General features: G+C 38.3%; 2 protein-coding genes across 13 annotated transcripts in view; both read right to left on the minus strand.

Moving 5' to 3' along the window:
- Positions 1–1,048: 1,048 nt before the first annotated feature.
- bmp8a (bone morphogenetic protein 8a) lies at positions 1,049–7,757 on the minus strand. Its single transcript, XM_062990707.1, has 7 exons — positions 7,442–7,757; positions 4,565–4,757; positions 4,110–4,258; positions 2,662–2,844; positions 1,698–1,777; positions 1,460–1,570; positions 1,049–1,200 (listed from the first exon to the last, which is right to left on the minus strand). The coding sequence occupies exons 1-7, from the start codon at positions 7,755–7,757 to the stop codon at positions 1,051–1,053; spliced, it is 1,182 nt and encodes a 393-aa protein (XP_062846777.1). The 3' UTR covers positions 1,049–1,050.
- A 4,530-nt stretch (positions 7,758–12,287) lies between these two features.
- Positions 12,288–24,170, minus strand: part of macf1a (microtubule actin crosslinking factor 1a) — a 253,131-nt gene continuing 241,248 nt past the window's right edge. For 8 of the 12 annotated variants that reach the window (XM_063014328.1, XM_063014269.1, XM_063014278.1 and 5 more), the window contains 7 exons: positions 23,175–23,192; positions 21,959–22,076; positions 20,456–20,518; positions 16,384–16,598; positions 15,484–15,597; positions 15,140–15,245; positions 12,288–14,158 (listed from right to left, as the gene is read on the minus strand). In XM_063014328.1, the coding sequence (XP_062870398.1) occupies positions 13,935–14,158; positions 15,140–15,245; positions 15,484–15,597; positions 16,384–16,598; positions 20,456–20,518; positions 21,959–22,076; positions 23,175–23,192 (858 nt within the window). In that variant the 3' untranslated portion in view covers positions 12,288–13,934. The remainder of the gene's footprint in view (positions 14,159–15,139; positions 15,246–15,483; positions 15,598–16,383; positions 16,599–20,455; positions 20,519–21,958; positions 22,077–23,174; positions 23,193–24,170) is intronic. The other 4 variants (XM_063014311.1, XM_063014320.1, XM_063014244.1 and 1 more) reach the window with 2 other exon arrangements.

Genomic DNA, 24,170 nt, shown 5'->3' on the forward strand with positions numbered 1-24,170 from the left:
AACTCGGAGAACTCAATGCCACTTCTGGACAAGGTTTCTTTTTGCACAGTAAAGTTTTAAGTGGCATTTGTGCTTGTAACTCTGTATTGTAGTGCTTGACAAAGGTTTGCTAAAGTAATCCCTTGCCCAGGTGGTTATCTCAGCTATTGATGAATAGCAGTTCTTGATGCAGTGCTGTCGTCTGAGGGATCGGAGATCACAGGTGTTCAGCTTAGGCTTGCGCCTCTTCCTGTTACACACTGAAATATTCCTCCACATTCCTTAAATAATTAATAATATTATGCACTGTATATGGAGAAATATGCAAATCTCTTTCAATCTTTTTTTTTTGAGGAACATTGTTTGTAAAGATTTCAATAATCTCACAATCATCTGCACATCTTTGCTCCTCAAAAACTGAGTCTTTTGTGGACACTGCTACTGCTTTTGTACTAAATCATGATTAAATCACCTCTTGACATTACCTGCTTAAAATCACATTATTATTTAGGTTTTTTTTTTTACCCCATTACTAGCCCTAACCTGCCCCCATCACAACTTTTTTTAAAATGTGTTGCAAACCCAAATAATTTATAGAAAAATAAAAATAGTTTTCTGATTTGGGGCTGAACTTTGCACATAATACCAAATTTATACCACTGCTGACAAGACACTTCTCACAACCAGTTAAGTATGCAGGCTTCCACTTGAAAACTAGTTCTCCAAAACTGTTGTTAATTAATTCTTAATTTCTGCTAGATTTGAATGAGAACAGTGCAGCCATTATCAAATTATGTAAGTGTGTATTAAAGTGGACCATTAAAATGTACAAACATTTTTTTTACAAACTTTGGTCATTACAACTGTTATGAGCATAATTTATAAACAATTTTAGACAAGGTTACATGTGTGAAGAAATATAAAAATGTTAACTAAATCAACATCTTGTAATAATATAGAAAAAAAAAAAAAAAAAAAAAAAAAAAAAAAAACATAAATAAATAAATTGTAACAGAAACAATGCAGTCAAAGCCAAATAGCACAACCTGTACAGGCAACACAGAGATACATTTATAAGCAGCCACAAGACTTAACCACCATGTTTCTATGTTTCTTCAGTATCACATTGTTGTTGTCATCATAGAACAGCACAGAAATAGGACTGAGTTTGGTTGGTGCACAGCAAGCCTTTGGGACCTCATCTGGTTTTATGAGATGAACCTGCCATAATCAAGAAATACATTTTAGATTTGTGCCAGTATTTATTTCAGAAATTCACATTACAAGGTAATTCCATTTTTCCCCTGTACTTCCTCTATGAAGCAAAAATATTTATTTGTGGTGTTCTGACACCATGCTAAGCACTTGGTATGTTTTTCTATTGTGTCTGAGTGCAGTTGTTAACGGTTCATTGTTTGGACCTAAGTGTAATAGAGGATTTAGTATACAGTATATCACAATACATTTTAGCAGTACTGACCACAAGCTGGATCATGGCATGATTAGTAGCATTCATACAGGAACCCAGAGGATAGTCACATTCCCCATCACAATAATACGCTGAGTAACCTGAAGGAGCCAAAACCCAGTCCTGAAAAGACAAGAGGCACAGAGCATTTGAGAGCAATGTTTAAAAAATATAACTAAAAAACCAATACTTTTTGAACCCACTGTGTATGTAAAAACGCATACTGCGAACATATAATGTACATCTTTACCTTCCAGCCCAAGTCACTGAAGCTGACATATAACTCATGCTTCCTACAGGCGTGTCGCCCATTGCTTACAGGAGGATGATCTTAAATAATAAAAATATGACAAAGTTACTGTATTTTAATTTGTTTTTATTACCATTTAGTAGCTCAACTTTTGGCACAAGATTATCACTCTGGATGCACAGTTCTGTTTTCAAAGCAATGTTAATAGGAAAATAATAAGCCATCAGGCAATTTTTAGTAAAGGTCCCTAAATTAAACAACAGACGTGTTTTTTCATCATTAGGGGTTTATTCTCAAACAAACTTAGAGTAAACATCTACATGATCTGTGAATAAAGAGGATGTTTATTACCAGTTGATTACAGAAAAATAAACCCACAGACCAATCTTAAGCTCAAGTGTAAAGAAGGTGACAGTTTAGTGCTCTTTCAGGCACACTGATCTGACCAGTGACATTGCATAAGATGCATAATGTCAAAGCTTAATAATGTCAGACATCTAGATCTGTAACATTCTCTTGGTGTACACCAGACATGCACTTTTTTCTTAAGATAATGAGAATGTGAAACACTATTGAAACATTAACCAGTTGTCTTTGTGACTGATGGTTCTACCATCCGTGCCTCATTATTAATCCTTGTTACAGATCTTTTCTTCTTGCTATCTTGATCTAAAATCAAGGTCACCTGTGCTTGTTTAGCATCTTAAATGCTGCAAAGTATGTTAGGCTGTTTGTTGTGTAATTATATTTTGCAGTAGAACAATCTGAAAGTATTTGCACTTCTAATTTGCCATCTGACTGTATGTGTTAATTTATCAGTTATTACTAATTATATAATTTTTTAAACCAAGTTCAAGATTTATTTATTGGTACACATAATGACATTTGTTTTGAAGTGTAGTAATCTTCCTAAATAATTCCAATCCACATCTCTAAATTTCTCAAATGCACTTACCAGGTAAGCCAGGTCTGTTAGGGTGGGGTAGGTCAGTTCTGTGTTTTTTCTTGCGTTGGTTATTGGGTCTCAGAGCACGAGGTGGGCGGCAGGGAACCTGACTGGCCCTAAAAAACGTCACCATGAAGGGCTGTTTGGACCGTGGACCTCTGCGGCCCACTAAACCCACCCAACCAGCGGACAATGAGCGCTCTAAGAGAGAATATGCAAACATAAAATAATTTTTTGCAGGAATCACTATATTAAACTCAAGGCTGAAATCAAAATATATTGTGATAAGCTCAAAATGCCCCCGAGTACATACGTACAACATATTTCACTCAATAGCTTTGTGTAATGTTATAATCCATCAGTGTTCCCAGCAGTTGTTTAGGGCACTTAGTATTGTAACACCGTACCACCAGCACTTTATTTCAGCTAAGTCTTTATACATTTAAATTTACATTTTCGGGCATTTAGCAGGCGCTTTTCAATTCAAGCAATTGAGGGATAAGGGCCCTGCTCAGAGGCCCAACCTGGGGCTTGAACCAGCAACATTCTGATTTCTAATCCAGTACATTAACCGATGAGCTACTGACAGTTCTGACTTGCATGAGAAGGTAACGTTAAGGTCAATGTCATTTTGTGCTGAAACTGTAATTGTGAAAATAAGTAACATTTTACTAGTCAGTAATTGTATAAAGTAGAAACTTATCAACTGTCAATAATGTTGCTATCATAGCTTAGTTATATGGAAAGTTAGTTAGCCACACATGCATGCAGTGACCAACAATAATCACAGACACATTCAACTAACATTTATGTAATTACTGTATATTATATTTATTAAAAAACATTCATGAAGTCTTATTAAAGTGTTAGTCATTGTAGTGATGCACGTGTAATGCAGTAGATGGTAATAGCTTAAATTTATTGCATATTTGTATGGTATCCTGTGTAAGTGCAAGAAGTTTTATTTTGTACTACAGTCAGCTTTTTCCAGGAGAGGATGAAAGAGGGCTGAAGAATAGAAGATAGGTTGAGAGGAAAGCAGAACAGAGCAGATGTCCCTGCTGCCCACCCAAGTGTACTTGTGTGTAAATAGAAACAACAATTTTCTACACCTTGGCCACAATAGCTGCACCTGGCTTCATATACTGTATCTAGATTTATGTTTATATGATTATGGTTAGGGTTTTATTTTATCAATCCAATATCTCTGCCATTACAATACACTATTAGACTACTGTAATATGTGAAAAATAAAATAAATAAAAAGTTCATCTCAGTTGTATGTGTTAGTGAAGGATGTGCCTCCCTGTAGAATTGGTCCCTCCCACTATTTAACTATGGCCTTAATTAAATTACAAACATTCAGAAGCATCTCAAACATGATTTATCAATTGTTTAATGTTTGACTAACAAGATGTGAGTTGTTGAGTTACTCTCAACATAAGCGAGATAACATGCTCACTCACCATCCTCTGTTTCCACATATAGTCGAATGCCCTGGTTACTTCGTGGTTGGAGGAGCCAGTGATTGCTGGCAGTTGTCACATCAAAGGCTAGCCAGCCCTCCTGTCCTGCTGGAATAGACTGCATGTCCAGTAAGACCAGCTCTGGCTCCCTGAAACACAATGTCAAGGTCAGGGTTTTGTTGAGTGACCAAGGTTACTTGTTGTAGATAAATTGATGAATCGTATTATTATTTTGTCTACAATTTGTAACAGCTGACACTTTGCAAGGCTAGTAAAAGGGTAGGAATAACTGTAGACAAGATGGTACTGTAAAAAAGTCAAGCTTTTGTTAATATTCACGGTCTTGCATTATAAGACAATTTATTTGTTTACCTTTCTAAGATATACTGTTGTTTAATCAGTTGTTTAGTTGCCTTATGGATTAATTGCATTCTAAGAAAAAATTAAAGTATGACCTGGGTCTTTTCTCCCTCTGGATTTCATAAACAGAGATGTGGAGGGTACGGTTCACTCGCTGACCCACAGTCACGGTTTTGTAGATACGGAACTCTGCAGCAGTGACTGTCTCTCCCTGAGGAAGAGGTGTCAGATCAAAACGAAATTCTTTCCAGTAGGGTCGAGGCTGGAGTAGATCTTTCTCATGCTCCACTGATGGACAGCAAGACATAAAGAGAGGGGGGAAATGAGTACTTCTTTCTATGTTTTCATATTAATATACAAAACATTTTTGAAAAAAAACCCTGTAAATAGAAACGCATTTAGAGCTTGATGCCTGAAACACACTTAAAATAAGAGTGAAAAGTTTATAAAACAGGTCAGGAAATTGTTTGAATTGTTGGGTATAAAAGAAGATCCACCAAAGAATCAGTCTTTACAAGCAGTGATGGATTGTGGCTTACCTATAAGTGCCAAACTTCAAGAGAGAATTGTCAGTTCTAAAAGAATCAACAATTAGCGCAAATAATTTAGTCCTTCACCATCTACTATTCATAATATTGCGAAAAGATTCAAGGAATCTGGAAAGATCTCAGTCCATGTAGGGCAAAGCTGGAAACTGCTGTTAATTGTGCATGACTCTCAGATGACATTCCACGAGAAACTCATGCTACTAGGATAAATAAAGGCTTTATGGGCTCAGGATTACTGTAGAAAATAATTCTGACTTAAGACAGTCCACTGCTGCATCAAGGAGTGCAACCTGACACTCTATTACACAAAGAGAAAGATGTACATAAATTCAATGCAGAACGCCTCAGAGTTCTCTGGGCCCAAGCTCATCTCAGATGGTCTGAAAGACAGTGGGAACATGCGCTGTGGTCAGATGAGTTTACGGTTCAGCCTGTTTTTGGGAAAAAATGAAAATCAAACTTCCAAACATCTAATTCTAAATTTGTTTACATTTACAAAAATACAATAATGCTGATCACTTAAAACATTGGAAATATTTTCTTTCTACTTCTATCAGTTAAATAAAGATTCAGTATATACAGTATAACATATAATTAAGATTTCATAAACCATCCCAACTTTTCTGGAGGTTTGGACATTGTGTAAAGCACAACAAAATATGTGATTTGCACATTCTATCAATGTACAAAAGTTTTCAGTTTCCTCCCACCTTCAGAAACAAATCAGTAGTTTGATCAGATAATTGAAACTGGGCCTACAAATGAACTAGTAAGTGAGTGTATGTGACAGGCTTCCTGCTTTTTATTTATTTTTTCCCCACAATATGCTCCAGACTCACAATCAGCCTAAATAAATTACTGATAAAAGATTTGAAAAAATAAATGTATTTTTTAGTTTCACTTTTTTGTTTTCTATAATATTCTTAACATGTTACATGTCTTTAATGAAGAAGTCTGTTAAAAAGGTAGGCAGGGAAGTGTAAAAGGACAAAGATACAGAAAGATACAGAATGTTTGTCCTTGTAGAGGCCTGTGGATCTGACTAGCACCCATGACCAGCACAGTGCTTTGGAGTAATTAGAGGCTCTGTGGGACTGCCTGCTACTCAACGTGCAACCACTAATTACAACCCTGCCATGTATTTTTAGAAAAGTGCCTTACATTATTTTCATTTTCGTCTCCCTTCTCCTCAGCCTAGCAATGCAGCCTGTAATTCTGCACAACTGTGTACTGTGCTTAGCAGCATCACACCGCCTGTTCTTACAGGAGCCCTACAACCGTTTCGGCGATAAATATTTATACTCTTCCTTTTATTTTGCTGAGTTAATAAATGAAAGAATCTAGATTTACTGTGGTTCGGATTACAGGCTCCTGGCTGACGCAGACAGAGACGATTAGGATAAATCGGATGTTTTTCCCATGAAGAAGACATACTGGGAGGAGGCCTGAGAATGGGATGGCTAATTGCAATTATGTGACCGATAAGCATCATCTCAGGGCTGGGACAGGGAGATATGCTGAAACAAATTACATGATTCTCTGAGTTCAGTAAACCACAAATCCCATTGCTGTGGGAGAGAAAATTTGATTTGGTTTTTTGGTTGGCTTGGTTTTTACTCTTTTGTTCACATTACATAAGCAAATATTTTTTTGTTATTTGTTTGAAAGATAGAACACAGGTAGAACAAGGAAGCACTTTTAGTTGTATTTATTTGTTTTATGGCGCCACATATAGTATGTGGACACCTAAAAATAAAGGTTTTGGACATCCTATTTCAAGAGAGTTGGAAATTGACATTAGTAATTCTGGAACATTTTAATTTAGGTGTAGAATTTAATTCTAGAGTAGCACTACAGCTAACAAATATCTGCTAGCCATACACTTATCATACACAAGCTCCTTCTGATTGTAAACATCTTATTAACAGAGCAGCAGGTGACAGACTCATTTATTTTTGCCATGTTGAATGTTGATACTTTAACATGATACAAAAGTGATTTTAGCAGTTGTGATGCATGACATTTAAGTACATTTGAATTGACACAACCAGTTTTTGTAGTGAGTAGAATATTGTTAAAGCTGCTTTTTTGATGTCATAGTTGTAGGGATTTTAGACATGCATTTTGATACCAATTTATTTTAAGATTTTAAAAATTTATTTGTATTAATGATTGGATTTTAGCATCACTTGAAACCTTGAAAATGCAAATGTGTATGTATATACATTTTTATTTCGATGGATTAAACTGTGTTTATTGAAATGTGTTCACATTAGGAAGCTACTGCAGAATAATGAGTAATATTTCATGTATGAATCTTTAAAATGGATTAAATTATTTATTGCAACAATAAATACAAGCATGCACTTCATGTCACCTTTACGCAGTAAACAAATCATTTGTAGTGTATCAGCTCTCACTCACCCAGGTTGACAAAGCTCATGACGGTGTCTGCCTCGCTAACCACCGTGCCGAGTGGAGGTGTGTGTGTGCTGAGGGTGGGCAGTGCAACATCACTCTCCACTTCAGGGGTGAAACCAAGACCTGGACCCTCTTCTCCCTCAGCTGATACGGCGTGGTATAGGTCCAGCATGAAAAGAGGTGCAGAGGATGGAGGTCTTAGAGGTGGGTGAGGACGAGGCCGTCCTGGAAGTCCCAAAATTGATAAAATCTCCTTCTGCATTTCCTTCTTCTCACGGCTGCTGAGCCTTCGGAAACTTGAGTGCATTGTGCCCTCCATTTGCCCACTCACACAAACTAGTAGGCACAGGGGAAGAATGATGAACATTGTGGAAAGCCACAGCCCACCTGGAATTCTGAGGTTGTTAGTACAGCTGGTTGTGGTCTTTTTGCTGTGATGTGAGGGTACGTGGTGTACCAGGATCTCCTGTCTGCCAGGCAACACACAGTCCAGGTTAAAGTTGGCATTCATTACTGGTGTTGAAAATGTCCTGTAGACAACCCCAACCCAACTTTAAAGTTAGCTTTAAAAGGAACACAACCTCAGCAGTAAAAGACGGCCCTGACTTCAGGAACTGATATTTTTTTCCACCAAAGGTGATGAAAGTTAATTACTTACAGTCTCCAGTTTATCCACCACTCATTTGGTGCCACCCTTCTCTTAGACCGTTAACTACAAAATAAACCTACTCTCCTTTTTCTTTCCTGAGTTCTTAAGTTTCTTTTAAGTCTTACGTTTGAAGTGAGAGGAGAAAACAAACCATGTCAACAACTGTTGGGACTGTGGTAACAGCTCAAAGGAAACCAGCATCTGAAGACTTTCCACTGAGTTGGAACAAGACTTTTAAGAGCTGGAACAAGCTAGAAAAAAAGAGCAAGTGCTGAGTAAGAATTAAAGAAAAATGTAAAAATAACTTTTATGAGTACTACAGTAATTAAAACTGGCCTAAACTAATGTTTCTGCAGATGTGCCACAGCTTATAACATTGTCCAATACATGTCAACAATATTAATTCCACAAAATATTTTACATTAAGTTACCAGCTTTTCCTTACCTTTTATGTATTTAATCCATTTTTATAAACTGTTCCAGCTTTTAAAGTGTCTTTTATCTTTTATAAATCCCCTTTTACTAATATAACATGTACTAAACACCTGCAGGCGCTGACTCCAGAAATAGAGGCACAGCAAAAACAGCAGTCTAGTCCTTCGCATGGACTGAGTAATCTAACTTACTTCTCTGTGCAAGGTCTAGAGAGGGAGTGTCTTAAATGAGTCCTCCTTCCCTACTCTCTCCCCATATGCACCCTAAATATGCTCTAATTTACACAGAGGATTGTCATAATACCATCTATTTACCAAACCCTAGTATTACTATGCTTAATGGTAACTTGAACAATATATTATTAAAAAAAAATTAATGTACATTCAGCACACTGGGTTTAAAAGCAATTCATTATTTATTGCTGTATTCATTAAATCATCTAAATAACTTAGCAACCTTGCACAGGACAGCAATTTGTGACATGGCATTACACACTTACATCAAGTGGCAACACTATATAATTTATGTACTGGCATGTTTTGTGAGGTTTTTTGCCCATTCTTGCTTGATACAAGATTTTAGCTTTATCATGCATTTACAGTAGGAGACGTACACTATATTGCCAAAAGTATTCACTCGTCTGCCTTCACACACATGAACTTGAGTGACATCCCATTCTTAATCCATAGGGTTTAATATGATGTCGGCCCACCCTTTGCAGCTATAACAGCTTCAACTCTTCTGGGAAGGCTTTCCACAAGGTTTAGGAGTGTGTTTATGGGAATTTTTGACCATTCTTCCAGAAGCGCATTTGTGAGGTCAGACACTGATGATGGACGAGAAGGCCTGGCTCGCAGTCCCCGCTCTAATTCATGTTCTACCGGGTTGAGGTCAGGACTCAGTCAAGTTCTTCCACACCAAACTCGCTCATCCATGTCTTTATGGACCTTGCTTTGTGCACTGGTGCGCAGTCATGTTGGAACAGGAAGGGGCCGTCCCCAAACGGTTCCCGCAAAGACAGGAGCATGAAATCGTGCAGATGCAGTCTGCATGCCTAGGTGCTTGGTTTTATACACCTGTGGCTATGGAAGTGATTGGAACACCTGAATTCAATTATTTGGATGGGTGAGTGAATACTTTTGGCAATATAGTGTATCTAAACTGCAAGCAGGTCAGTCAAGCACATGCACTCTTTGTCTATGGAGCTACACTCATGTAGTTTAAAAAACATGGACTTCCAGAAAAATGCATTGCCTTGATGGCAGAATGTGTCTCTCTAATATCCCAATATAACACAGCAGAAAGATTGATGTACGGCTTTGTTTTAGCATTATAGTTTTTAAGACAGTGTTTAGACTGTATTTTTTTTAGGTACTTACAAGCTCGTGTGGCTTTATTTAAAAAAAATTAATGACAGTTTCTCGTGCAATGGAGTTTAAGGGCTCAAAGGTAATGCCCATTCAACAGTGGTTTCTGACCTTGCCCTACACATGTTATTACTCCAGATTTCATGAATTTTTTTATGTGTGGTTAAGGACAGTAAATGATCAACATTAATTACAGCCTTGCATTAGTAAATATTCTTTCTCACAATTTATTTCAATCATCTCAATGGTATTTAGTGAGATAAAGGTCTGCTCGTTACAAGGCACTGGAGTATCTACACACCACTCGAATATACTCTTTATAGACCATGCTTTGTGCACAGGGAGCACAGTCATGCTAGAATAAGAAGTGGCCTTCCCCAAACTGTTTCCACCAAATTGTAAAGATTCATTTAAATAACTGACTGTAAGGTGCACTAATGGTGCAGCAGTAAATGGCAGTAGCTCACTACTTCTAGAATCCAGGGTGGCTTTGGCCCTGCAATGGATTGGCGTCCTGTCCAAGGTGTGTTACTGCATTGCAGCCATGTAGCAAATGTATGTGTGAGGGCACAGTTGAATTTTTGGAATGTTTTGTCTCTAAAGCCCATGTTCAGGAGTTCATATGCTTTTGGCTATTTAGTTTATGTTAACTAAACTCCAGCTGCAATTTACTTTTTAACAGTTTATAAGCAAAAACAATAAAGCCTTGGATTACTTAAACTATGGAAATGCTACTCATTCAAAACTCAGTATTGTGTTCATTTCAGTATTTCAGGAACAGTGATTCCTGCTCTAGAGATATGCACAAGTCTATTAGCTGAACAGCGAGATGTGGCACAGAAGCTGCTTTCGTGCTAAGAAGATGGTGGAAAGGGAAAAGGATGTGAGTGGGTTTAAATATTTGTACATAAAGCCAGACACACTGCTGCAGTGTAGAACACAAAACCCCACAACCCATCCTAAACTCCATCTGTTCCATCCACGCACCAAACCTATACACTGTCCAGTACACACACATACACATGACCAGAGCTTATTCAAAGCTTCTTATGTTCATAGTTAAAAGCTTCTTTGAAATCCTTAAAAAACTGATTAAAGTAATGAGTGGACGTACAATCCATAAACACATCTCTTTTAAAGATCAGACTGGCTGTTCTTATCTCTTAGCTCCCGGGCTTATAATTAACATGACATTTCCTGTGATCTCTGGTATGTAAAAATGTACACAAGCACACTGAGGTTTATTATAGTTATTAAAACTATCACTTAAAAACAGAAAAAAAACATTGGAATTTTGCCCTCAAAATATAAAACCAAGTTACTTTAATCAGTGATTTAACTTAGGATTTAACTTTAGGGTTTAAAATATGATTTAAAATATGAATGATTTAGAAATACAGGGAAACTCATGAACATGGGGGACGACATGCAACACCCCAAACATAGTAATCAGAGATAAGGATATATCTGATCAGCCATAACATTAAAACCACCTCCTTGTTTCTACACTCATTGTCCATTTTATCAGCTCCACTTACCATATAGAAGCACTTTGTAGTTCTTCAATTACTGACTGTAGTCCATCTGTTTCTCTACATACCTTTTTAGCCTGCTTTCACCCTGTTCTTCAATGGTCAGGACCCCCACAGGACCACTACAGAGCAGGTATTATTTAGGTGGTGGATCATTCTCAGCACTGCAGTGACAATGACATGGTGGTGGTGTGTTAGTGTGTGTTGTGCTGGTTTGAGTGGATCAAACACAGCAGTGCTGCTGGAGTTTTTAAATTAGTTTTTCTATTAGACACGCCTACCTAGTTGGTCCACCTTGTAGATGTAAAGTCAGAGACGATCGCTCATCTATTGCTGCAGTTTGAGTTGGTCATCTTCTAGACCTTCATCAGTGGTCACAGGACGCTGCCCACAGGGTGCTGTTGGCTGGATATTTTTGGTTGGTGGACTATTCTCAGTGCAGCAGTGACAGTGAGGTGTTTAAACACTCCATCAGTGCTGCTGTGTCTTATCCACTCATACCAGCACAACACACACTAACATACCACCACCATGTCAGTGTCACTGCAGTGCTGAGAATGATCCACCACCCTAATAATACCTACTCTGTAGTGGTCCTGTGAGAGTCCTGACCATTGAAGAACAGCATGAAAGGGGACTAACAAAGCATGCAGAGAAACAGATGGACTACAGTCAGTAATTGTAGAACTATATATATATAAAATGATACTGACATCTGCAATTATACCACTGAGCCAATCTGTTTTTGTTTTTATAATAATAATAGCCTAAACATATTTCATAACCAGGGTGAAAATATCTGTTATATAAATAAGTTGATAAACTATACTAACACAATGCAGAACACACACACACACCAGTGAGAATTACTGCAAGCATTATTTTAATACAAAAGAACAAAAAATCAGGAATTCTTAATTTTCACTTTGTACTTGTACACAATCACAGCCTGGTCGTTTTCCTCTTCATCAGAATGAGAGAGTTGCAAAGACTCCAAAGTTGAATCTGTTTCATAGCCCTTACCCCCTCCCTTCCATAGACACAATAAATAAATAAAAATCCCCTTTCAAATTCACTTTCATTAGATATTTATATACTTCAGTTTTTCAATGACAAAACTATTCAAAGCTCTGTTTCATCTGAGGATATGTTTGTATCCCAAAAAAACAATTATCCAAGAGCTTCTGACAATACACAACGTGGAAAGCCATGTTTAACATGATCAGGCTGTAGTCACGGGCAAAAAGGCCACCAGTGGAATCAGTCAGCTTCCTGGAGCATTCTAACAGAAATGATCATTGTCAGTCATTAGTGAGGCAGAAACAGAAAAGAGCATAAAGCAAAGAGTTCTCAGTCTTAACATAATACTAGAGTTTCCCAGAATGATATGATACTGTAATGAAAAATAAATAAACATTTGACATTAGAAATAAAACAAGCAAAACAAAATACATTAGGATTATAAATTAACCATCAAACATTCACAATTTTTAAAGTGTATAAGTTGCATATCACGACGTAATTGAAAGAACTCTGTAACAGAACGTCTGTAATTTACTGAGCGTGTTAAACAGGTGTCAAGGAGAGAAGGGTGAACTACATCCACATAAACGTTAGTGCACATCTGTGAAATGATCATCTGCTCTGAGACACCGAAGTGCTCTCAGGATTTAGGAATCAAACACCATCAATTAGAGTGTGGGAGGACAACAGGGAAGCTGTAGCCGAGCAGGGCTTCAGGGTCATGTGCCCAATCCTCTGACTCATCGGCAAGGATGTGGTGACAAACCTCTCATATCTTCCTCGACTTGTTATTACGTTAGTCCTGTATAAAAATTGCCATACAAAGCACACACACACTGGATTTTTACTAAATGCAGAATACTATGTAAGATTGCCCAAATAAATGGTCGGACCTTTTTCCTGAAGTTTCAGTAACAGAGGGGTGGTGCTAAAGGCAAACAGCCTTGCATATAGTCGAGAGGGTGAGAGTGACGACCACAGGCATATTTAAATAAACCCTAGGTTTAGGTGTGTGCCCATGAGTCAGTATTGGGACTGAGGCTCTACCATCTCCAGTTTCAGTGCTGAAGTGTGTATAGCTATTGCATATCTTTAGTGCTGGGTTCAAATCCCAGTTCCAGTGGTGGTGTCGCTCCACGTGTCCGCTTGTATTCTGTGCATTTGTTAGCTGCTACACAGCTCAGTTACACGTTCAAGTATCAGTCAGACAAAGGACTGACATGTAACAAATAAGGCAGCACTATTATAACAGTTATGGACAGATGTATGGACAGTGGGACAATCCTGGGGTCAGGTGTTTGTAGAGGTGCCCAAAAATGAGCACAGGTATACAGGGCTTAATTAGATAAGCTCAATGTCTTAATTCCATGTATTTTAATTCCATTCCAGTGCTGATGGTAGTCAAAGTCTGGCCCAGAGACAGTGTAGCTCTATTGCAGTGCCTAGTACGTCTGTCCATCTTCCAACACCTCATAATAAAAAAAACCCAACTACTTCTTAGTCGCTGGTGTCTTGGAGCTGGGGGTCTTCTTTGAGATGGTGGGGATTTTAGAGGGTTTGGCACCTGGGCGGCGCGGCGTGTCTGAGGTATCAGAGCAGGCAGAGCGAGTCTCCATCAGCTCAGAAGCATCAGAAGCATCACTGCCTCTTCGACTGCTAGCTCTGCTTCCACCACGGCTGGCAGGCCCGGTGGTTGAGGACGGGGTGCGTTTGTCTGAAGAGGAAGAGAAAGGACAAACACTCAGTCAGCTTTACACACTATAAAATGTGTAGTGTCATATATACAGTAGGTATTATTTAGGTGGTGGATGATTCTCAGCACTGCAGTGACAATGAGGTGTTTAAAAACTCCATCAGCATTGCTGTATCTGATCCACTCATACCAGCACAACACACACTAACACACCACCACAATGTCAGTGTCACTGCAGTGCTGAGAATGATCCACCACCTAAATAATACCTGCTCTGTAGTGGTCCTGGGAGAGTCCTGACCATTGAAGAACAGCATGAAAGGAGGCTAACAAAGCATGCAGAGAAACAGATGGACTACAGTCCGTAATTGTATAACTATAAAGTGCTCCTATATGGTAAGTGGAGCTGATAAAATGGACAGAGAGAGTAGAAACAAGGAGGTGGTTTTAATGTTATGGCTGATCGGTGTATTTTAGATGTGCGCGCCAGTTTAAACAATCTTTTGATTGTTTTGTATATTATCCATTTATGCATTTTGTATATTGGATAATCAGTTTAATTTATATCTGACAAAACAGCTAAAATAAATAAAAAGAGTGTGTGTTTGACCTGTGATGGACTGGTGACCTGTCTGGGGTCCGATTAATACCCACTGTGACCCTGAGCAGGATAAAGTGGTGGTAAAACAGACAATGAATAAATGAATGTTGTTTTTTTATTTAAAACATGAATGTCCTTAAAAAGTGTTTTATGATTAAAATAGATTGTTTCTTCAAGTCTGCTTTGTGAAAACATAAATGGAGCTCATATCAGTTTTTTTCCAGATGTGCCAAGTGTGTTAAATAAAAAATATTACTAGCACTGTGACGCAGTTAAAATCAAACATTTTGATTTTATCAATCACCCGTAGTGGGCTAGTAAACAGAGTAGTAAAAAAGAGGCTATTTTAAACTCTGTTTGTGTGCCAGTGGAACAACTTGCAACTTGTTATGGTTCCTTACCAGAGCGGGCAGGTTTAGTAACAGGCGTGGCACCACCATTCTCACCCGTCAAAGAGCCACGGCTGGAATGAAACGGCGGTCTTTTAAGCTTTGTTGTGGATCCTCCCTGCAATTAGAGAAAGCCAGAACTTCACTTAATTACATGCAGATTTTATAATGTGCAGAATTAATCCCACAGGATTCAGCATACTAACATGGTTTGAAATGAAAACACAGAGCAGATAAACTAAAAAGTGTGGATCAGACCATAAGTGTAAACTAATGCCCATGAAACATTGAGAAAATCACACACACTTTACTGTAAGCATGCTAGGGATTTTAGGGGAGGGACTGCTGTGTGTTACCTCATGCCCAGGGGTGTAGCTGTGCTCTGGGCAGGACTGACACTTGGCTGAAGTTGGAGTTTTACTGTGTGCCAACCAGGGCTTGGCATAGCCTCGCGATTGGGATTGGGAGGACTGGGAAACGAGCAGGTAGGGAGGATAGAAAAGGAGGAGGATAACCAGGGGAAAGCAGCGAGAGGGGTTTGAAGGGAGGGATTGAAGGGATTGGAGGGATCGGACAAGTGGGATTTTGGTGATAAATTCAAGTACAGGGTGAAATTGTGGGGAAGGAACAAAGAGAAGGGGAACAAAAAGACAAAAGACACAAATAAAAACCCCAGAGATGACAAAGTGATTATGACATGCAGGAAAAAACAATAAACACAATAACCCAATCAGTAAACAAGTCAATATGGAAGTAACAGTAACGTGACAGCAACACCTTATATAGGACAGGATAGATAAACAAGAACCTGTGTGCTAAACAGTCTAACATAATGAGATTTGGATTTCTAATTCACATGTTGGTTCTATTTCTGATTGATTCTCGTTAAAGATGTAAACATCACTAAATAGACACAAACAACAAGTTCTAACATGTCCAGTGACTTCTCCTGATTACTTTACTTGCATACTATTTACCAAGTAAACCCAGTTTGTTGACTAGTAAGAATACAAAATTTAAAGTAAAATGCTCATGAAATAGGTTGCAAATTATCAATTGCTAAAATAGTACACAGCTAAATTGCTATGCTTAAATGACCATGATTATTTTGCAGGGCAAAGTAAATGGCAACTTTCTGGTGTGACTGCAATGACAGATAACAATGAGGGATACAGTAAAAAGAACAGTGATCAAATACTGCAAATCAACAGTAGTGTACTAATGTGATCATCAATGCAGGGATGAGTCAGACTTACCCTTGAGGAGGAGGCAGTGGGGGTAGCAGGGGCGGAGGGCACCGATGCGCAGCTCTGGGCACTTTGCGAGGCTGATGAGGAGGACCGTGTTGGCGAGGCTGTGCGTGACGAAGGCTTGGAGCGTCTGCCGCGGGAGCGGAAAGCCGCCAGCCCTTGCGAGGCTCCTTCTGGAAGAATGAACTTTTCCCGCAGCTCCAAGTTGGTACGTCCCCGAGCTACAGTGACATAAAAGGAGAAAAGAAGAATAAAGCAAAGCTTTTAGTGCACTGGAAGACAGACATGTCAAATGGCAAGAGCTGGTTCCAGTCCACTGCTCTGAGTTATCGTCAGATGATGAACCACTGAGCAAATCCACATTATAGAGGGCATTAGGTTGTCATAGCAGACACAGTGCAGAAGTTTAATAAGGAAAGTTAGCATTTGGGCAAGCATCCTTACGCTGAGTGTGAGCACAATCAGTGCCAGATGCAGATGCCACTCCAAAAGCACAGTCTTTCTACTCTAATACTAATTCACCCCTTTGCACTCCTGTGTGCTAGGTGCCAATAGTCGACTTTGATATACACCCAACAGGCATGACTGGTTACATTTCAGGAACACAGAAACACCAGAAAACAGCTAGACTTGTGCGATACTCATTGTGATGAACAATTTGATTTTGTGTATATATACCGATACCTGTGATTGACTAGTATCACTCAGATTGACAAGAATTAATTCCCTTACATCAAACAAGCAGAGCAAATCAGACACTATTCCACCCATGCCTGGAGGACATTATTAGACTCCTGGCATGTGTGGTTATGGCATGCTTTGAAATAAGATTTGTGGGCTCTTAAAATAGAGTGAATGCTTACACAGCTGTAGTATGAAACTTTGTAGGCAACTCTGACAACTCTCTGGTAGAAATTGGTTACTGCAAAAATCTTGCGAAAAATGATTCTGTTCTTCAGTTAGGGCATTCAGGTGGCACAGCATTTAAACACCCTAGCCCTTCAAACCCTGGATCTAAGAGGTGCTATTGACTGCTCTGGCACCCATACAGACATAGTTGGTTATGTCTATGGGGGAAGGGGTGGCCAAAACAATCCAGCCATTAAGGGGTGCACTTGTCAGTGGTCTCTCAGTGCCGGACCCAAGCCCAGATAAAAATAAGGAGGATTGCAACTGGAAGAGCATAAGCAGATATTTGGTTGTAGATGGCAAGTCAATACACAATAAATATCTGTGCCTGACATCAAACCATAATAATGTTTGTTTGTTTATTAGGATTTTAACGTCATGTTTTACACTTTTGGTTATATTCATGACAGGAACGGTAGTTACTCATTACACAAGATTCATCACTTCTCAAGGTTATATGGAACACAGTCATGGAAAATTTAGTGTGTCCAGTTCACCTCACTTACATGTCTTTGGACTGTGGGAGGAAACCCACACAGACACGGGGAGAACATGCAAACTCCACACAGAAAGGACCCGGACCGCCCCACCTGGGATCAAACCCAGGACCTTCTCTTTCATAATGATGCAAAAGTCCAAAAAACAGCCAAATATCTGAGCATGAAGCTCTAATTTTAAATGCATATTTACTTGGAATGGTGCATTATTTTTTCTGCAAAGATTTCACAATTCTTTGCACCACAATTTTAATTAGCATTCTTTTAGTCATCTATGCTATTGAAATTAATCAGCTATTATTAGTAAAAAAAAAACAAAAAAAAAACTATGCTACACCAACAAAATGATTTATTGTAGCAAAATCGACTATTTTATGCCAAATTGTTGGACAAGGAAAACTAGCAATTCTGCTTTTTTAAGTCAGATCACATGAAGGGAAGGACACATACTCATAGGGTTAACCATGTGAGGAAAGTGCCTGACTCTTAAGTTCAGCTTTACCCCCCTCTTTGACCTGTCATTGGATCATAATGCTCTTTTAACAATTATTTCAATGAACATTTTAAATAAGAGAAGATAAAAAATAAACATGACTGCAAATTTTCCTTTAACAATATGCAAGTCAATATTTCCTGTAGTAATGTAATATGCAAGTCAAAGTCAGTGAAAATTAGTTATCGCACAAGTCTAATACAGACACAAACCTGAGGTCTAGAGAAAAACAGAGCAGCATTCTACATAAAGGACTATACCAAACTTAGCAGTCCCAGCACAAATACATACATACAGTCCAGAGCAGCCAGCAATACATAGATGCAGAGAAAAAGATTGAAGAGATGACAAAGTAAATGGAAGATGGCTGTGTGCAATAGCAGTGGTGCACGATAGCCATGGTCAGCACTCCTCCTAAATCTGTAACAACCCGTTTTCCATGTCTCAAGCAACATCAGGGCAGCTGTTGATTTATCGTACACCATATAATTTCTTCCCCATTAACCAGGTATAGTCTGTAATTCCTACCACATTAGCAAAGCCTGTAAGAGCTGCTTTGAGCAATATTAGAAACCCAGGCTGGCCACACCCAGATCCAGCCTTTTGATTCTGCAATGCTCATTACGGACACACACACACAGAAAGCATCAAGATCAGGCCCGGCCAATGGGAATGAAAAGCATTATGGTTGCTGGCACAAGACTATCCTTACACTCATACCCTCTCACCACCTCAACAACACGTACATCTATACATCCACATAATCACACATACACAACCACACAGCGGTGAAGAGACAGATCTGAAGCAGGAGTCATGGGTTTAACATTTTTAGATGATGATGATGCACGACAGTTAGAATTAGTAGAGTGAAACAAAGACGGGCAGGAGAAGAGAGGGAGGTACCTCTGCAGCAGAAATAGCCAGAAGTGACTGTCACTGAGAGAGACAAGAGACAACATGAAGTAAACCCAAACACACACAAATTCACTCACACAAACAGGCCAACATTTTTATGCACATTTACAAACACACAAAAACTGTTCATACACACACTTACCCACTGTTGTAAATATTTACAAAGCATTTCTTTACTACACATAGTACCATAGTACAGCGTCATCAGTCTGTAAAGCTGCAAATTAATTTTTTTTTTTTTGCATTTCCTCCATAATTTTCCTTCCAATCTAGTCATATCCAATTACCCTATTGCATTATGTTTCCTCTCTACTGACCTCCACTCCTGACTGAGGTGAGCCTACTGTGACTAACACACGCCCCCCTCCGACACGTGTGCAGTAGCCAACTGCATCTTTTCACCTGCATGAGGAGAGTTCATATGTGGATCAGCTTTGTGTATGAAGAGCCACACCCTGATCCACATTATCCATAAACTCTGTGGAGGCACCATTAATCAGCCAGCAGAGGTCGTAATTGTATCAGTTATGAGGTCCTCTCCGGCACCCTCCCTAAACAACAACCAATTGTTGTTGGCAGATGGCAGAGCTGAGTTTTGCGCACACAAGTTTGAATATCAGCTAGCATGTTTTTTTACCACTGCGCCAACTGAGCGCCACCTTCTGTATTTTTGAGAGGGCTAGAGGAAGCTGGAGTGGATGCTCATAACGTGTAACAAAAATGCCAATACCTTGACACACAAATTTAAAGTTTTGGTGTTTGTGGTTATTGTTAGGGTGTGGATTTTACAAGCTGTCGAATTAACTACATATATCCACAAACAACGAGCCTCACTGTAACCCAATTTAGTCAATGTTGTGGACCCCAGCAACAAGTCAGTTACATGAATGATGGTCACTGTGAGGTGAAGATTACTAAAACAAGGACCAAACAACAACAAGTTTATTCATTAATCTAAACACTTCATACATTTTGGATTTACGTGCTGTTATATTAACTGTCATAATAGTGAACATTTCAGGTTGATGGAAACTAGAATTAACTAGAAAACCTTTAAAAAACATTTATTGGTTCTATTTGGGGCAAGTTACATAGACACATAAGAGAAGAGAGACGAGTGAAGGTGGTTAGTTTAGTGATACAGTCAGCCAAGCACAGCACTGCACATCACACAGAAACCAAAGACGATCTGAAATAAATCAGGAGGGAAGATAAAACCAAGAGAAAGAGGGCGAAACCGAACAAGAGAGAAAAACCCAACCTATACGGGATGACATGGAGCTGCTGAAGTCGGAGCGAAGAATTTTAAGTCCAGGGTGTTGAACTGGGGAGAGAGATAGAGAGATAGGGAATGGGGCAGAGAGAGAGAGGAAGGAGAAACCCAAGGAACATGCATCATGCATTATGATTTAAATTAATGAGAAAGGGACAGAGAGAGTGTAGCTCCATCCAACATGCATATAGGTCATTCTTTGATCAGTGTTGCAAATAAGTTTGGCACAAGATTTTTGTAACTTGTCTGAAATTTTCAGCAATTAATTCTGCAGCTTCTTACTATTATCATTCTAAAGTTAGTAGTTTTTAATTGAGCAGCTTAAATAATAAAATTTATATTAGGATTGCCTGTATTACATTTAAGTGCTCAAGTGGCGTGGCAGTAAATTATGCTACTGTACTACTGCTACCAGGGTTCGAACCCCCAATGGTGCTATTGGCCGGTCATGGTCTATGTACAAAAAGTGATAGGCATTTATGTCTGCAGCACATGAAATAACAATAGATTGGTGTGCTGTCTGGGGTGTGTTACTGCATTGCACCCAATGATACTGGGGAAACTAGACCCACCACAACCCTGATCAGTAAAAAGCACATAATAAACATTAAAATGAAACATAATGTATTACATTATATAACTGATTTAACCAGGTATAACACTTGCATGTTTTAGTGAACTGTAAACTTATTGCTTATTTACCTTTCTGGTTGTTATAAAATTTTACTGTTTCGGATATTAAAATAATATAGTCTAGATTTCCCTTATGTGTCACTGTCTACGTAGCACAGTGCAAATTCTCTGGTGTTGCTGTAAAAGACTGTGTGGTAACACCATCGATAACACCACCAAAACAACTGTTAGGAAAAGACCATGTACACATTCTAGCTTTTACATTTTACACTTTGTATTACACATAAATACACAATATTTCACTGATGTGTTGACCAACCATGTAAAAATAAAAATTAGCTTTGTAATAAAATGATCATTATTTTACCAGTGTAAAGCTTGGGTGGACACATGTTTTATGCAGATTGTAACATTTTAAAATCAGCCCTATATTTATGTTGCATAATCCTACAAATGGTAAATAAATATTAATTCATTCACGGTTTATTAAAGTAAAATGTTTAAAGACTTGCAACATTTTTAAAAGAATGACTCATTAAAAAAACAGACAGAAAATGTTAGATGAGAGAGGGATAAATCCAGATATGAAACCAAATAAACAGACATTTCAGGGACGTCAGATGATAGAAACTCCCAGAAAATTTAATGAGTGATGGATGAATAATGCAGTCATGTACTATTGATATACATAGTTTATATATATATATATATATATAAAAACACACACATATATATGTGGGAACATCAGATCCAACCCTGCTGTGTGGATACACGAACTCATTAGCTCTATGCACATGCCCACACCTGCTGTTTCTGTGAGTGTGTGTATAATTTTCTGCATGTATAAATAAGACTTACCTCTGCAGGGGTCATTCTTGACTAGGAACTCATCCAGGGCCATCCAGCCTCCACCCACACGCACCATGACTGTGCTGCGCAGGATTCGCACCAGACGCAGCTGCTGAGAGTCCCCAAACTGAGCAAGGGAGGGAGAAGGAGAAGGAGAGAGACAAGGCCCAGATGGAAAAGTAAAAAAAAATGGCATTAGTATCATACAGGTAGCTAAGACCTCCACACACAGAGATCATATCAATATATAATCTGATTCAATTAAAGAAAATGAAAATCAATATTTCTCATGCAATAACATGCAATGTACTCTACATTCTAGATGATTTAAGATAAAGCTTAGCCCAGCAACCCACAGCGCTACTACAGCTCTAACTATTACCATACTGTTTTAAATACTAAAATTAAAGCAAATATATAAGAAGTCAGGTAAATCTGGCCACATTTTAGTACATTTTATTCTCCATTCGTTTTTAAATCAAACAATTTATTAAGGTAATAAGGTCGTAAAAGGTCTTTGACCAAAGGTAACTTTCAATTGTAACCATTGACATGGCACTTCTGCCACTAATACATTAAAACATGTTAAAACATCTACAGTACAACCACAAAAAAGGGCTCTCAATTAGGAAATTTTTAGGCAAAGATCAAGCTGGTGCTAATCACATCTTACCACAGATTCCTCCATTTAAATTGCTTTTTGCTGCAAAACTCATTTGTTTGCTCCAAATAATAGACCCTATTTACCTGAATTCATCATATTTGTTAGACTAAAATAAATAATATGGTAAAATATACATTTTACTTTGCCAGAAAATCTTAATCACAAAACTATTCACTTTCACAGAAAGCTCCTCCACCAAAGAGATGAAGATTATTTCTTGATTATTAATGAACCCTATTATCACCAGCATCACATAAACACAGTACAAAAACAGAGCCTTCAATTTCTGCTCCAGAGTTGAACATGCACAAAGGCATGCCATGCATATTTGGGAAATGTCTGTGTAAACCAGACAGGAAACGCCTACAAACTGTGGTTAAAAGAGATTCAAACAAATCTATTCACAGCATCCAATAGAGTGTGAGGTGGTCTGGCTGGTGAGCCAGATTTATTTAAAAATGCATTTTGCTTGTCAATTCTGAGCCAAGGTTATATTCCATATTCAACTCTAAATCAGTTTTCAAAGGCTCTGCCATAAACATGTCACACCATTCACATTACCTGGTTCCCAAGGAAGAACTACAAAATATCCAGCAGACATGGAGGAGGAAAAAAAACAAGGAAAAGAAAGAAGACAGAATGAAACATCAGGTACAGACATGACACTTTAATCTACCCTAATTACCTTTAAGCTAACCTGACCTTAATTCTCTAACAATACATTTCTAAATAGCCACTGATACTAGTCTATTACCACTAGTCTGTGATTAGAGTAAAATAAAATCCTATTTAGTTTGTTCCAGTGCTCCTAAATGTGTTAGAGTGCATGTGAGTTGCAAAATTAGGGAGACAGACAGGTGAAAGATGGCACTGAGTGAGTAAGCTAAAAAGATTCAGACACATAAAGAAAGACAGACAGTTTAGTCAGTAAGCCGGATGTGTCCGAGACCTGTGGAATTAAATGAGTAAGTTCAATAAGTAGTATCATTAGCCAATGAATAAGGATGAATGAAGGAATGTGAAAACAGAGCAGCTGCTGTTTTCACTTGAATTAAGAGATGAGATGTCATTAGTTTGGTGGTGTGAAGCACATACTGCACACAGCCCATGTGTTGCTTTGGTAGTACAGTGAAGCAGTTGTCGTTTAGCATACTCACAAAAACAGCAATGCTCCATAAACCCAAACAGAACACAACGCTAAAATTAGGGATGGGCTTTTGAAAGTTTTTATTATTTTAATAATGTTTTTAAAAATTACAACCAATAATCAACCAATCATCTACTACTGAATCCTTTGTTCCTTTTTAAAACAATCAAATTAGACAGGTATATTGGAATTATAGAGACAGATATGCTGTCATAAAGGCAATTTTACTGTAAAGTCTATGGTTATTATAGCAAGACAATGCCAGGCCCTGACATGTGTAAACAAAGTCTACTGACAGCCTGAAGTTAATCATGCTAAGTATCACTTGTTAATTGCCATCAGCAGTAAATGTTTTAAGGGAGATCCATGGCTAATTTAAAAATAGAATAATTTACTTTGCTCTGGTAAAC

Source organism: Trichomycterus rosablanca, chromosome 2, assembly GCF_030014385.1.
Source record: "Trichomycterus rosablanca isolate fTriRos1 chromosome 2, fTriRos1.hap1, whole genome shotgun sequence".
Taxonomy (NCBI): Eukaryota; Metazoa; Chordata; class Actinopteri; order Siluriformes; family Trichomycteridae; genus Trichomycterus; species Trichomycterus rosablanca.

Coding starts and splice junctions, on each gene's coding strand:
- bmp8a (XM_062990707.1), bottom strand. CDS start 7,757: ATGGAGGGCACAATGCACTCAAGTTTCCGAAGGCTCAGCAGCCGTGAG. Junction 4,758..7,441: donor CATGAGCTTTGTCAACCTGG/GTGAGTGAGAGC, acceptor GCTGTCCATCAG/TGGAGCATGAGAAAGATCTA. Junction 1,778..2,661: donor ACCCCACCCTAACAGACCTG/GCTTACCTGGTA, acceptor TTATTATTTAAG/ATCATCCTCCTGTAAGCAAT.